General features: G+C 34.7%; 1 protein-coding gene and 1 pseudogene across 1 annotated transcript; one reads left to right on the top strand and one right to left on the bottom strand.

Annotated features, from left to right (window-relative positions):
* Positions 1–20: 20 nt before the first annotated feature.
* On the bottom strand, positions 21–4,994 carry LOC147481562 (uncharacterized). The gene is made up of 4 exons (XM_086580546.1): positions 4,790–4,994; positions 877–3,386; positions 683–803; positions 21–589 (listed from the first exon to the last, which is right to left on the bottom strand). Exons 2-4 carry the CDS (start codon positions 1,066–1,068, stop codon positions 411–413), a joined length of 492 nt encoding a protein of 163 aa, XP_086436672.1. The 5' UTR covers positions 1,069–3,386; positions 4,790–4,994; the 3' UTR covers positions 21–410.
* Positions 4,995–6,588: 1,594 nt separating this feature from the next.
* LOC147481561 (pentatricopeptide repeat-containing protein At2g29760, chloroplastic pseudogene) lies at positions 6,589–14,959 on the top strand (annotated as a pseudogene).
* Positions 14,960–15,491: the final 532 nt, after the last annotated feature.

Genomic DNA, 15,491 nt, shown 5'->3' with positions numbered 1-15,491 from the left:
CTATTAAAATAAATCCGCAATTCAGTCGCGTAGCAATGTTTGTGTTATTATTTAGAATGTTAAGACCATACATGGTTACGAAGGCATGAGACCCCAAAGGCTTCCCTTAAAAAGGAAGCAGGGGTGTACCCTGTACATAGACTTGCGAGTAACAAACTCACAATCCACTTCTATGATTCTAGCCATTGCGGAATATCCACCATTCTTTTTTCAAATTGTACAGAATACATTACGTGCCAAGTTTCTTGCAACTGCAAAATCTGAAGTAAAACCGTAGCCTTAATCCTTCAAGATTCAGAACGTATACCAACAATGTTCAACTCTTCCAGCGTTGACGCAAAACTTGCTGGTTACTGAATATGCACTTGAAAGTTTGAAACAGACACAATTAGACTCCATAATAAAGTATTCTAAATGGAAGTAGAAGGACCAACTCCATATAGTTTCTTCAACATCTGTATCACTGGAGAATATTCAGTGCGCAACGGAACAACAGAAACAACACGAAGATGCTCTGCATTTCCATTCTTTGGTTTTGAAAGTGTCATTTGGAACATCTCACCCTCCAACACTTTCCCAGCAGTCATCACTACACCCACAAACACAATCACACAATCAACAAAATCAAATTCCTTTGATGCACAACACATTATGATATATCTGCAACATAAATATGGATTACCTGAAAATGGACTAAGTTTTGCGAAATCGAAAAACTCATCAGCCGAACACCCAAATAAAACTCTAGCAGCTCTATCAAAGCAAACCACAACAAAAACCTTGGTATCCGAAGCAATAGACAACTGCACCCAATAAAACAAATGAAACGTTCATTTCTTCATATAGTTCTAAAACTAATTAAAATCAAGCACTTACCAGAATCTTATATAGACGTTTAGACCCAGGGTTAGACCCCTTGAAATTGCAAAACCCACAAGTTGGGAGGTGGGTTTCGGGTTTCTCCATCTTGCCCGAAACCCGAAATCCGCTCAAAACCCGAACAAAATACCCCACCAAACCCTGCCCGAACACGACAAAACCCAAACCCGAATCCAAACCGAAATACATAGTGTAGAGTTTGGTCACACTCTCTAAACCCGGACTGACCCAAGCCCAACCCGATAATTTAGCCCTAAATCCATTAAAAGAGCTAAAAAATCCGAATCCGAACCCAGATCGAAATTGAACCCCAAATCCGATTTCAATTGCATATTACTAATCTCATATAAAAGAATGAGTTAGATAAATATTTGGATTATGATCTCATTCATGTTTACAATGATGAGTTATTTAATATATTGGATTATGTAAATATTTATGTCGAGATTTCCAATTCTTTCAGTAATTACACGTAATCATGTGTCTATAGTTTATTCCGAGTCCATCTATTTTTAAATCATATCAAAATAATTATGTCCGACTGTCCGAGTATAGGTGATAATTACTTACAAGTTTATTAGAAGTTTTATTTTGTTTGAAGAATTAGTAGATGCCAAAGAAAGAATAAAATGTATATATATATATATTTCAAATAAAATTTATTATTGTCTTTTTTCTTCATTTATACTGAGTTTTATCCTATCCAAAATCTGAACCCGAGCCCAATAGGTACCCGAAATATAGGGTTAGGCTAGCATTTGGTCACACTTCTCAACAAAATACCCAACTCCAAATCTGACCCGCTGAAAACCGGTCCAAATTTGAGTAATCCGATCCCTATTCAAAACCTGAAAAATCGGATTCAGGTCGGGTCGGGTACCGTTTGGACATCCCTACCTAAAAGGACTATTTTCAAAAAGGGTTCTTTCACAAATAGACAAACTCTATAACAAACACTACTCGTGTCCATTGCTACAACCCCACACGTCAAAGTTGACGGTGGGTCTCCTCCAGGCCTTCAGAACAATTCTATATTGACACAGGATATCGACACACTGAGGTGGCTGGTGATGGGTCATATCCATATAAAATAAAAGTCAACATACCATTTTTCAGTTTTATTTTTATTTTTTTTTAATTAACCCACGTATCTCTCTCTTATTTCTCAAACTCAAAAAACCCACCAAATACTGTTGAAACCCTTCTCTCTCTCTCTCTTGTAATTAATCTGAACAAGATTTTCCATTATCTACCTCTCTCACAATTCTTTTGATAGTGTATCTCTCTCGCAAGAGTTCGATCCCCTTATTCTTCCTTTTTACAAATACCCACTAAACTAAACCTAAACACTAATTTTCTGTTCATCGGCATATATATTGTGATTCTATCTTGCTCAAGATATATGAACGACCACTTTCTTTGTTGTTTTGAATTTTTAATTTGAAGTAATTGCTAGATTTTAGTGAAAATTGATGTTAGTTAGTGGTGTTGATAAGTTTCCCCAAACATGGTGTTAATATGCTCTTTTTACATATTGATAAATAGTTGTAAAGAGGGAGATAAATGACTAGGCATAAGGGCACATAAAATGTTTGAAAATATGTCTGAAAAAGTTTGGACATTTCAAACTATTGTCAAATAAATGTGAAACTTGATTGTGAGCTCAGGTGCTCTGCACCAACAGAAATATGCTCCTTTTGCTTGAGATGGTTGAAGTTTAACTTTATGTTTTACAATTTCTTTTTTCGTCATATTGTTGTTTAGTCAACTGGTTTTCTACTATTGGACTTTTTATGACTGAAGGTTCTTTCTAATGATGCTGCTTGAATAGAAACCCCAACTTGGAGATACATTGATTTGGGTCATTTGGAAACTTTTTCTAGTTTGTCTACTGAATCAAGAACAATGGCATATTTATGGATTGTTTGTGTTTTTTTTTCAAGTTTTTTACACTGCACGTTTATGGAGCCTGCTTGAATGCAAATATTTTTTCGGTAATTGATTCTTGGGTATGTGTAGATGTTCTTTTTGTATGCCTAAGTGGATTTTTAGTTTAAACGGTAAAGCGCTTGAGAGTCTGAATGCATCTCTACGACATCTCAAGAGACGGTGGTTCAAATCCACCAAAATCCAATAGACATTCTTATATATTACTTGAAAGCAGCAAAACAAGACCATATCTCTATGTTCATACTCATCGATTTGGTTTCTTATGGTTTCTTTTTCTTGCAGATTTTGATTGATATTTTGCTTTCTTGGGTGATAATTCGATTGATATTTTTGAAAGGAATTTTGCAGGTTGAAGATGTATGACATGGTGCTTTTGTTGGGTTTATAGCAAGCCTTTTAGGGGTATGTGTGTGTCACAAAGTCGTGTATTATGATCACCATTTGTTTTTGTAATTTCACCATGTCAAGAATACTGCATTGGCTAGAGTGGCTCTTTAATATTCTCTTGTATGTTGGGTAAACACTGGAAATAAAGTGTACCAAGTACTCCAAATGACCTGCAGTGGAATATACGCATAAAAACCAAGATTAGCAATACAACAATCCTATAACTTTCATGTCAGCATATTGTTCACTCCATATTCCAAGTTCTTCAAGAGATCAACTAACCTTAAAAATGAAACACCCAACTCAAAATAGTGCCATGAGTACAAAGTCGCGTAAACTTAATGGCTACTAAAACTTTAGTAGTATCCACTTATCAGCTTACACCAACTTGAGTGGATTTTGGTGGATTCCAACCACCGTCTCTTAAGATGTCGTAGAGATGCACTCAAACTCTCAAGTGCTTTACCGTTTAAGCTAAAAATCCACTTTGATATACAGAAAGAACGTCTACTGTCTAAACATACTCAAGGATCAATTACCATAAAACTATTTGCATTCATGCAGACTCCATAAACTTAACGTGTCAGTATTATTTTCCAGCATGCTCTTTTACAATAATAGGCACTCCAATATTTTTTTTCTCTGCACCCAAGCCAGCGGCAATATTTTCTTCAAGCTTAAGATCATTTATTTGCTTCTCACACGAGTACAAAGACACGCAAACATAATAAATTTGGCTACTAAATAGGTTGGTATTCACAAGAATATCAATTGGATTTTGGTGGATTCGAACCACCATCTCTTGAGATGTCATCGAGATGCACTCAACCTCTCAGGCGCTTTACCGTTTAAGCTGAAAATCCACTCAGATATACCAAAATATATATATATATATATATACACAAACCCAAGGATCGATCATTTACCAAAAAAAAAAAGAAAAAGACAATATGCCATAGCCCATAGTCTTGATTCAGTAGGCAAACTGGAAATAATTAATAAGTATGCCATAGTGTAGGAACCCCAATAAATAAATATGCCATAGTCTTGATTCAGTAAGCAAACTGGAAATAATTTTCCAATGACCCAAATTACAGTATGAATCTCGGAATTTCGACAAAAAGTAGTGGTCCGATCAAGTTTCACATTTATCTGATAGTAGTGAGAGTTAGAGACTGAGTAATTAATAAGTATCCATCTATATTTGAATGGCACAATGAAAATTTCTAATGCATCTCTGCACCTAATCAAATAACATATGCACAAATACAGAATGCTTAGTTCAACAGATTTGTTTTCTATCAAGAACCATCTAAAAAAAGTTTAAATGACTAGATAAACAAGTTATATGCATCAATGGATTCAATCATTCAAAACCACAGCACTATTGCTCTAAGCCTCTACAGTCTTAACTCTTACTTAACCCATATACAATACTAGTTAATATAAAAACCACAATTTAATTCAACAAATAAAAAATAGATTTATCACAACACAACTCATAATAGAAACATATAATTTATAACAAACAACAGAAAATAAAGAAAACAAATCGGAGCTAAAAAGAAAGTACCGAAAACAATGTTTTGACTGGGCTTGATTCTTAACAGCACACCAATCAAACGTTCAGAATCAGTAAAAGCAACATAAGAATGAGATAAAAATCTTGTTCAGATTGAGTTAGAGAGAGAGGGTGTGGGGTTTGGGTTTGAAAAGTTCTGGCGTTTTTTGAGTTTGAGAAGGAAAGAGATGAGAGATACTAAGGGGCATTTGTTTTTGCCTCTTATAATACATTGATGTCTTATAACCTCTTATAAGATGTGGCTAGTGATTTTAGTGATTTTGGACATTTTTTTTAGTAAGGGTGGAATTTGAGCCTAGGGCTCGGAGCTCGGCTTGGGCTTCGCTTATTTAAGCTTGGCTCGAGCTCGCTTGTTTACTATATGAGCCGAGCTCGAGCTCAAATAAAAGCTCGTGTAACAAATGAGCTTGATGAAGCTCGGCTCGTTTAGTTCAAATAGCATATTTATAGTGTAAAATAACCGAGGGCTCGGAGCTCGGCTTGGGCTTGGCTCGTTTAAGCTCGGCTCGAGCTCACTCGTTTAACTATATGAGCCGAGCTCGAGCTCAATTTAAAGCTCGTGTAATTAGCGAGCCGAGCTTGAACATTGTAAAGCTCGGCTTGTTTAGCTCGAATTCCACTTTTATTTTTTGATTTGTTTTTTGCCTCTTATAAGAGGCATTCTACTAGAAATGTCTTATAAGAGTCTCCAATTCTATAAGTACCAAAATTGGATCTATTTCAATTCTATAAGTTTTATAATTTGAAAAATGACCCAAACACCCCCATCCATATACCCCTAGTCTCATTTCTCTATTCTTCCCTTTTTATTATCTTATTCTCCAAATAACTCCATTGTCCTAGCCACCACCGGCTACCACCACCAAACTATTAAAACCACCACCACCATTGCCGCCACTACCAACACCACCACTACTACCACCGTACTATTAAGACTATCACCACCACCATCATCGACTCCACCACCACTACCACCGTATTATTAAAACTATCACCACCATCACTACCACCGTGGTATTAAGACCAATATCATCACTTCCACTACCACCACCACCGTACTATTAAAACTATCACCACCAACACCACCGTGCTATTAAGACATCCACCATTTCTACTACCACTACCATCACCGTGCTATTAAAACCAATATCATCACCTCCACTACCACCACTACCAATTAACGTAGTTTTCTACTTTAATTGAGACCACTACCAATATCACCACCACTACCACGCTATTAAGACCACTACCACCACCACCGCCAATTAAAGTAGTTTCCTAAAATCGATATTCTAATTATCAAAATTGATTTGAAACCGAAAATCAAACTATACATTTGTTTCAAATTATACGTTTGTTTCAAATTAATCTATTCAAGTTAAATGTGATGTAAAGTAGAGTTATATTTGTCAAATAACCATCTATAAGATGTCATGTATTTGTTTTTTCTATTTTTACAAGTGCTTATAAGAGGAACTTAAAATAAAAAACAAACCACTTTATAAGACCATCTTATAAGACCCTTTTATAACACATGGTCTTATAAGACCCTCTTATAACTTAACCCAAAAAAACAAATAGCCCCTAAGTGAGTTTAACTCCCCTCCATTACTTTACACAAGAGTTAAAATGACTACCCTAGAATCTTAGTTTCTATACTATCACATAAAGTCAAAATTATATAAACTAAATGGTCAACATGGTTTGACCAAAAAATTAATACAAACTTGACTTTAAAAACACACTTAAAAAAACAAAGCGGAAAATTTTCTTTACGAATGAAAAGAAATATGACATGGCAGTTTCTTGGGGCAAAAGTAACACCATTTTTTGTATTAAAGTCATGCAAATCCTTAAAACAAGGGCTTCAAGTACATGCCCAAGTGATTGTCAATGGTTTAGCCAATGACATTTTTTTTTATCTAAGTAGACTTATTGAGTTTTTCGCACGTACTGTCCGGTTCACGTCATGGGCTAGATCATTCTCGCATTGTTTTTTCGTGTATTGATAGACCCAATATATTTATGTATAATACTATGATTAGAGGTTACTCTCGTAGTGAGTCACCACTTGAGTCTATAGTTATTTTTAAATCTATATGGTTAGTAATGGTGTTGTTTTCGCGAATAATTTTACGTTTCCTTTTTTAATCAAGTCTTTTGCGAAGCTTTCGAGTGTTGAGTTGGGGAGAGAGGTGGCATTGTTGTGTTGTAAAGAATGGGTATGAGTCAGATTTGTTTATTAGGAATTCTCTTATCCATTTTTATGCAAATTTTGGATATTTGAACTGTGCTGAAAGTTCTGAAAGAGATGTTTATTTTAATACAATGATGAATTGTTATCTAAAGCATGGTCGACCAAGTGATGTTTTTTGTCTTTTCGGAGAAATGAAGAATTCAGGTGTTGAGTTTGATGAGTTTACTATTGTTGCTATGTTGTCTGCTTGCTCATTGTTGAGTGATTACAAGGCTGGGAAACAGATTCATCTATTGATTTGTAAGAATTTTAAAAGTGGGGATTGTAATGTTTTTTTGAAGAGTGCTCTTCTAGATATGTATGCGAAATGTGGCTTAATGGAAATGGTGAGACGAGTGTTTGGTTCACTGGGAAGTAAGAAAAGTACTACAGCTTGGAGTTCCATGGTGTTGGGCTATGCTAGACGTGGAGAAATTGAGATTGCGTGCCGTTACTTTGATCAGATATTAGAAAAAGATTTAGTTTCGTGGACGATTATGATCAATGGTTATGCTCAAATGGGAAGGCATACTGAGGCATTGGAGCTTTTTGTACAAATGGAGGATATGGGCTTAAAGCCAGATGAAACGATCTTGGTTGCTGCTCTTTCTGCTTGTGCGAGGTTGGGTGCTTTAGGTTTTGGAAAAAGGCTTCATCAGCAGTACATAGAAGATGGATTGTTTGATGAGAATCTGATTCTTACGACATCTATTGTGGATATGTTGTTGGGATATTTGGCCTTTACAAAGCCAATGAACATTTATTATTTATACATGATGGTGTTTAATTAAATACACAAATCTTATTATTATGCATATGGGTGAACTAATATCATATGATAAAACCATAAGTTCCATAGGTAATAGAATTAGAACAATCAAGCATATGAAGAGTCATGTGCGGGAGATTTGATTGTATCTATTTACCTAGAATGCTCACAGTTAGCTTCATATTAATCACATCTAAAAATATAATAATTCGTATTGAATTGATAACGGTGTAGCAAGGGATTTAATTCGTAAATTAAATGCCTTTACCACTTGCTTTATATAGACCGAGGGTATTAATCAATAAAAAAAACAACGTTAAGACAATGACATCTTTCTAATTTTCTAATTAAGAGACTATGCATCTCTTGCCAAAATTAAAGATCTATCATTAATATATTAGTGTACTGCGGAAAAAAAATAGCTGGCATCATATGCAAATAGTTATCTCATAAATATCATGCATGCAAATAAGAAAAAAATATCTAATCTAGCATGTAATGTGTGTATCTAATATATCATATAATAATTTAGCATCTGGACAAGCATATCTGACTCATGCACGTACGTCTTATGTGTTTGCATCATTATATATGCATCTTTAATTATTATATAGTGCATGACTCCATGTTCTATGTTTTTGTGCATCCCATGCATTGAATAAATACTGTATTTGTCCAATAAAGTAAGCTGTAATAGCAAACTTCCAAAAAATAGAACTGCACAAGTGTACCACTTATAACCATGTCTATTGTACAAGCTTCAAAAGCTTTGTAAGCATCTCATGTGTCGCAGTAGACAAAGTTCCAGCAGCTATATACTTCTAAAAAAAAAACGTCCTTTACTTAGCATGTGGTCCATCCATATCATGCAAAGAAGAGCACATGTCAGGCAAAGAAAACTTAACTGAAGTACAAAGCCTTAAAATTACATCCTACTTTATTTTGTTAGCAGCTACTAACATGGCTAAAAAATTAGTCCAATGTCTATTTATCTTATGTAAAAAGATTATGTTTAATTAAACAGGATACATGATAGCCACTAATTAAACAAATTAATATGCAAGCAGTAAAATAAAAATTGTACAGACTATTAATATACTCATGCAGCAAAAAACCATATTAATAAACTAACATCTCATGTTAACAACGTTAATATATTTTTTTCTTTTATACAATTTTAAATAGTACGTCCCAATACTAAAAAAAGTTGCACCTTTATTACTAAGAACATGCAGATCTGAAATTACCATATATCTCATATAAAATTTTCAGATCTGATTATTCTTTTTAAAAGCAAATAAAAAATAGATAATAGCATGACCCGCTCTGGTACCAATTGTTGGATTACATTAATCCTACATCTTTAACATGCTAATCTAGTATTGATAAAAAAAAAATAATTAAAAGAAAAATACCTTCAAAGCCGCCGAAATTGGAGATTGACAATAAATAGAAATTTTCCAAAGCTGAATCCAAATCACGTAGTCTTCAGCCTTCTAGTAGTATTCACCACATAACACACCACAAAACACTTTTGCTTTTTCCTACTTTTAGTTATACTTTTTCTGAAAAGACTAATGGTCCCTTTCTCCAAAAAGTTATTCTCTTATATAGAGAAACTTTGAGAATACGTAAGTGTGTTTGTAGTGGGATCCACTTAGGATTCCAAGTCTTATCTTAAGAAGACAAGTCCTTGTCATACAAGTACTTGTACTTGATATATTAAAATCCTTTTAATATATATCTCTTTAATATGGAAAGTGCCCATTAACAAATCCATATTTACAATAAGGCCTTTGGAACTTTCAAGAAAGTCCTTTCCTACCATTAATTATATCTAAGTCCCTCCACCTTACTTGTATTCACAATTAGACCATTGGGAATTTCTTCTTCACTGTCACACCCATGTCTAATTGACCCAATTTGACATTTAACATCAATTGAGCATTAAGAAACTATTTCTTATACCGGCCGGGTTTGAGCTCAATTAGTTATCGATCCCTACGGATAAATTAATTGCATGCTAAAATATTTTTGCCTATTGTCTATTCTTGAGAAGAAAAATTCATGTATGGCTAGTGGGAGTGTTTTCCCTTACGGATTCATTATTTCGCAGTTATATTAATGAATTATGATGATGGTACACTTGGCTGAAACATAGTTGATAGCCCTACGGTTTGTGCAATTATGTTTTAGTAGCAAAAGGAATAATAATGGAAATCATATTACATGTATGTAAAATTGATGGGTATAGTAGAACTCACCTGATTAAGTTGAATAATTTTGATGCCCTACGGATAAGAGATTATTCATAAGTATTAGGTTTCCATTGCTTATATTTGTCTTATTGATATACAATATGGAGGGTGTTGTATTTTTATTATATAAGCGGGAAATTGGTTTATTAAATTCCCAAAACCAATATTAAATGCATTATAATAATTTTTGTGTAAATGTAAATGTTCCAGATATGTCTCAATCAAATTTCAGTCCCTTAGCATCTATTATTGAAAGAGAACAAGCTAATTGGTCCTAATTATGTGGACTGGAAGCGTAATATTAACATTATCTTGACTGCTGAAAGTTACAAATTCGTTCTCACTACCCCTTGCCCGAACGAACCGCCAGACAATGCTAGTGCAAGGCTGAAAGATGAGTAAAAATGGCAAAAGGCCAATGAGATGTCCAAGTGTTATCTCCCCGCATCCATGTCAAACGCGATCTCAAAGACCAACACCAAAATTTTGGTACGCATCGAGATCATGACCAATTTGGTAAGAGATGTTTGGCTTAACAAAATCACACTAAACGCCGATTGCAATGGCAAACCTGATGAATACAAAAATGGATGATGGGACTCCAGTTAGGGAGCATATCCTTAAGATGATTGGCTATGTCAATGAGTTGGAGATCCTAGGCGCTGAAATAGACACCAATACTCAGGTTGATGCTATTATTCAGTCTTTGCCAGTTTCATTTAATCAGTTCAAGTTGAACTACAACATGAACAATATGGATCTGACACTGCCAGAGTTAATGAACTCTTTGCAGCAGGCTGAAGACTTAGTTAAGGTTAAGCCAAGTATACTGGTCTCAGAAAATGTTGGTGTTTCCAAGCCTAAGCCGAAAGGCAAAGGCAAGTGGAAAAAGGGTAAAAAGTTTGCCCTTGGGGCAAAAGGGGGAGTGGAGAAGAATTCAGGGGCTAAAGCAAAAGGTAATTGTTACCATTGTGAAAAGCCTGGTCATTGGAAGCGGAACTGTAGAGAGTATCTGGCTATGAAACAAAAACAAAAAGAAGGTATGCAATCCTTTATTCTTGAAACCAAAAAGTTGGTATTTCCTTCTAACACCTGTTATGTGGAATAAGAGGCCACTAACTACTTTTGTAAAAAGTTATAGGAGTTTTAATTAGAAAAGAATATGTTAGTTTTAGAAGATTATTTTTATGTTCCAGGGATAAGGAGAAATTTGGTTTCTGTTTCTGCACTTTCTTATAAGTCAGAATATAATATTTTATTTCATTTGATTCAAAAGTTATAATCAGATTAAATAAAAAGATTATTGCCTCTGGTTTTTTGGAAAATGGTCTCTATTTACTTTCTTCTATGCTAGAAATAAATGATTTTGATATTAGTAATTCGTCATATGTTATTACCTCAAATAGGGTATTTTCTTCAGTTAATCTAACAAACTTGTGGCACTTAAACTTGGTCATATCAATCTGAATAAGATTGATAGCTTGGGTGAAAGATGGGATTTTAAGTGCACTCCCTTTATAATCTTCCTCAACCTGTAATTTTACTTAGAAGGAGAGATGACTAAAAGATCTTTTAAAGTAAATGGTCAAGAGCCACATAGTTAATGGAGTTAGTACATACAGATGTACATGGGCCTATAAATGTGAAAACAAAAAGGTAACTTAATGCAAAATATGATTTTGTTTCAATTAAGTGCACCAAGAACTCCACAACAAAAAGAGATTGCAGAAAGAAGGAACATAACCTTATGGGGTATGGTTTGGACTATGGTGAGTTATTCAAACTCTCTCTATATCTTTTTTGAGATAAGCTTTAGAAATGTCAGCAGATATTCCTATTTATGTTCAATCTAGATTAATTTATAATTTAGATAAAACTTCCATGTAAAGTTCAGAGTTTATCTAAACCTACTCCAGTACTTCGTCGTAGTGGGAGGGTAATTAGACCTCCAGAAAAGTTAACCCTATTATTAAGGGACACTTTCTATGTTATATCATATGACAAGGATAAAGATCCTAGGCACTACGAAGAAGCAATTTCTGATATTGATTCGAGAAAATGGCTTGAAGCAATGAGATCGGAAATGGAGTCCATGTATTCCAACAAAGTCTGGGAACTTGTTGATCCATTGCCAAATATTAAGCCTATTAAGAATAAGTAGTTATTCAAAAGTTAAAGGGGAGCTAATAGAAAGGTAGAGACTTTTAAAGCGAGACTGGTGGAGAAAATGTTTACTAAAAAAGAGGTTATCAAATATGAGAAAACTTTTTCGCCAGTAGCCATGAAAAGTCCATTAGAATCCTTCTAGTGATTGCTACTTATTATGACTATATGATTTGGCAAATGGATGTAAAGACCGCGTTTTAGAACCTAGAGGCTTTACAGTTCCTACAAGCTTTAAGGAGTTGGAATGTAAACTTTGATCAAACAATCAAATCGTTTGGTTTTGATCAATGTAAGGAAGGACCTTGTGTTTTACAAGAAGGTTGAAGGTACAATGGCTATGTTAAGGGTCTCATATGTATATGATACACTAGTCATTATGAATGATATAGTCTATGAGGACAAAATACTATATATTGGTATACATGTATGTGCAGACCCTTATATTAATATTATGGGTTTTAGAATGGTTGCTATATGGCTTTGAAGGCCAGTGGGAGATTGTTGGGATATTTGGCCTTTACAAAGCCAATGAACATTTATTGTTTATACATGATGATGTTTAATTAAATACACAAATCTTATTATTATGCATATGGGTGAACTAATATCATATGATGAAACCATAAGTTCCATAGGTAATAGAATTAGAACAATCAAGCATATGAAGAGTCATGTGCAGGAGATTTGATTGTATCTATTTACCTAGAATGCTCACAGTTAGGGGTGAAGTCGGACACTTCATTTATAAGACTGTAATATACATAATTGCTATATGATAGGATGATGATATCTCAATCATTTGAGTATGACTCTAAGTTTGTATATTGGTGTAGTCACATGACTGACACTGAGGGGATCAAAGTGAGAACACACTATAAATTCGCTGTTAAGGTTAGTGTGCAAATCTCACTCTACCAATTAATCCCTAGACTTGAGGAATTGTGAAAAATTCATTGTGTCTCAAATTTATTACTTTGAGATGTTAAAAAGTAATGTCTATTCATAGACTAGACTTAACATTTTGGATAATGAATGTAGGACGTCTTGAATCACGAATTCTAATAAAGGATCCACCACTCTACGGAGTTATGTATTAGGAAATTGTGACATAACTAATTGAGCTCAAACCCGACCGGTATAAGAAATAGTTTCTTAATGCTCAATTGATGTTAAATGTCAAATTGGGTCAATTAGACATGGGTGTGACAGTGAAGAACAAATTCCTAATGGTCTAATTGTGAATACAAGTAAGGTGGAGGGACTTAGATATAATTAATGGTATGAAAAGACTTTCTTGAAAGTTCCAAGGGCCTTATTGTAAATATGGATTTGTTAATGGGCACTTTCCATATTAAAGAGATATATATTAAAAGGGTTTTAATATATCAAGTACAAGTACTTGTATGACAAGGACTTGTCTTCTTAAGATAAGACTTGGAATCCTAAGTGGATCCCACTACACACACTTACGTATTCTCAAAGTTTCTCTATATAAGAGAATAACATTTTGGAGAAAGGGACCATTAGTCTTTCCAGAAAAAGTACAACTAAAAGTAGGAGAAAAGCAAAAGTGTTTTGTGGTGTGTTGTGTGGTGAATACTACTAGAAGGCTGAAGACTATGTGATTTGGATTCAGCTTTGGAAAGTTTCTATTTACTGTCAATCTCCAATTTCGGCGGCTTTGAAGGTATTTTTCTTTTAATTATTTTTTTTTTATCAATACTAGATTAGCATGTTAAAGATGTAGGATTAAAGTAATCCAACATATGTATGCAAAATGTGGAAGTGTTGACATTGCAATTGATATTTTCCATGGAGTTCAGGAAAAATCTAAGACGGTTTCTGTTTATAATGCCTTGATCTATGGTCTTGCTCAGCATGGGCTTGGAGAAGATGTCCTGAGAGCTTTTAAAGATAGGGAATCAGCAGATTTGACACTAGATGAAATCACTTTCATTGGAGTCTTATGTGCTTGTAGTCATGGAGGTCTAGTTGAAGAAGGCAAGAGGATATTTGATTCCATGCTTGATGTTCACAGAATAAGACCACAAGTTGGACACTACTGCTGTATGGTTGATCTTTTGGGGCGAAGCGGGCATGTGAAGGAAGCTTATGATTTTATCATGGAAATCCCATTCAATCCCAACTCTGTGATTTGGAGATCTCTGTTGGGTTCTTGTAAAATACACGGTAACATTGAAGTTGGTGTGATCGCGGCTGAAATACTTCTTAAAGTGGACCCTGATCATGGAGCTCGTTATGTTGTGTTATCAAATATGCTTACTGATGCAAATAGATGGAAAGATGCTGGAGGAGTGGGGGTAAAACCACGCGGATGGAGCTGTATAGAAGCGAATGGTACTTTACATAGGTTTCAGGCAAGTGATAAATCACACCCACAGACCAAAGAGATTGACATAATGCTCGAGGATATAGCTGCGAGATTGAAATCAGCGGGATATGTACGAGACACAACACACGTCTCCTTTGACATAGAAGAGGAAGAAAAAGGAACTGTTGTCACCTATCACAGCGAAAAATTGGCTTTGGCGTTTGCATTGATCAATTTGGATCCCGAGGCAACTATACCTATAGTGAAAAACCTTTGTGGAGATTGTCACTCGGTGTTTAAGCTTTGTTCTAAAATTTATAGAAGAGACTCAGTAGTGAGGGATTTAATCAGGTTCCACCATTTTAAGAGCGGAGTGTGCTCTTGTAAGTACTTTTGGTAGTTAAATTATGGTCTGAAAGTCTAGCTTTGGTCATCAAACCTTCTCATTGTTGTGTGTATACGGGGATGTAAATTCGTGACAGTAGAGCATGCCAAAGTGTTAGGATTTTTTTTTTTTTTTTTTTTTTTGAATTTTTTTTTGGTTTTTGGGGTTAGCAGACCCTACCTGTATTAAACTCTTATATAAACTTGACCTCTTTTATCCTCCTCCACAATACATGTCAGTCTGTTGTCTAGAGGAGGAACAAAATAGAGGACATCATTTACATTTGAAAGTGCTGCTGCCCTATTACATTCTCTATAGACATGTATGAACCTAATGATGAAAAGTTAGCGTAAAACCGCCTTTAATCTCTTTGACTAGATTGACACAGCATTACCATGGTATTTTTTCTCCTTACCCAAGAGAATCTTGATAGACCTAAGAGAGTCTGATGCTACCTCCACCTTCAGAATGTTAATACTCTGACAACCATAGAGACCTTGCAATATTGCCTTTAGTTCTTGAAATAAGACAGACTTCATCCCTCCTG

The sequence above is a fragment of the Coptis chinensis genome, chromosome 8 (assembly GCF_015680905.1).
Source record: "Coptis chinensis isolate HL-2020 chromosome 8, ASM1568090v1, whole genome shotgun sequence".
Taxonomy (NCBI): Eukaryota; Viridiplantae; Streptophyta; class Magnoliopsida; order Ranunculales; family Ranunculaceae; genus Coptis; species Coptis chinensis.
This window is presented reverse-complemented; position numbering and strand designations above follow the sequence as displayed.

Excerpts from the sequence above, each read along its gene's own strand:
- LOC147481562 (XM_086580546.1), bottom strand. The coding sequence starts at position 1,068 with ATGTATTTCGGTTTGGATTCGGGTTTGGGTTTTGTCGTGTTCGGGCAG. Across the intron at positions 804-876 it reads AACGTCTATATAAGATTCTG|TTGTCTATTGCTTCGGATAC; the intron begins GTAAGTGCTTGA and ends TATTGGGTGCAG. Across the intron at positions 590-682 it reads AAAACTTAGTCCATTTTCAG|TGATGACTGCTGGGAAAGTG; the intron begins GTAATCCATATT and ends TTGTGGGTGTAG.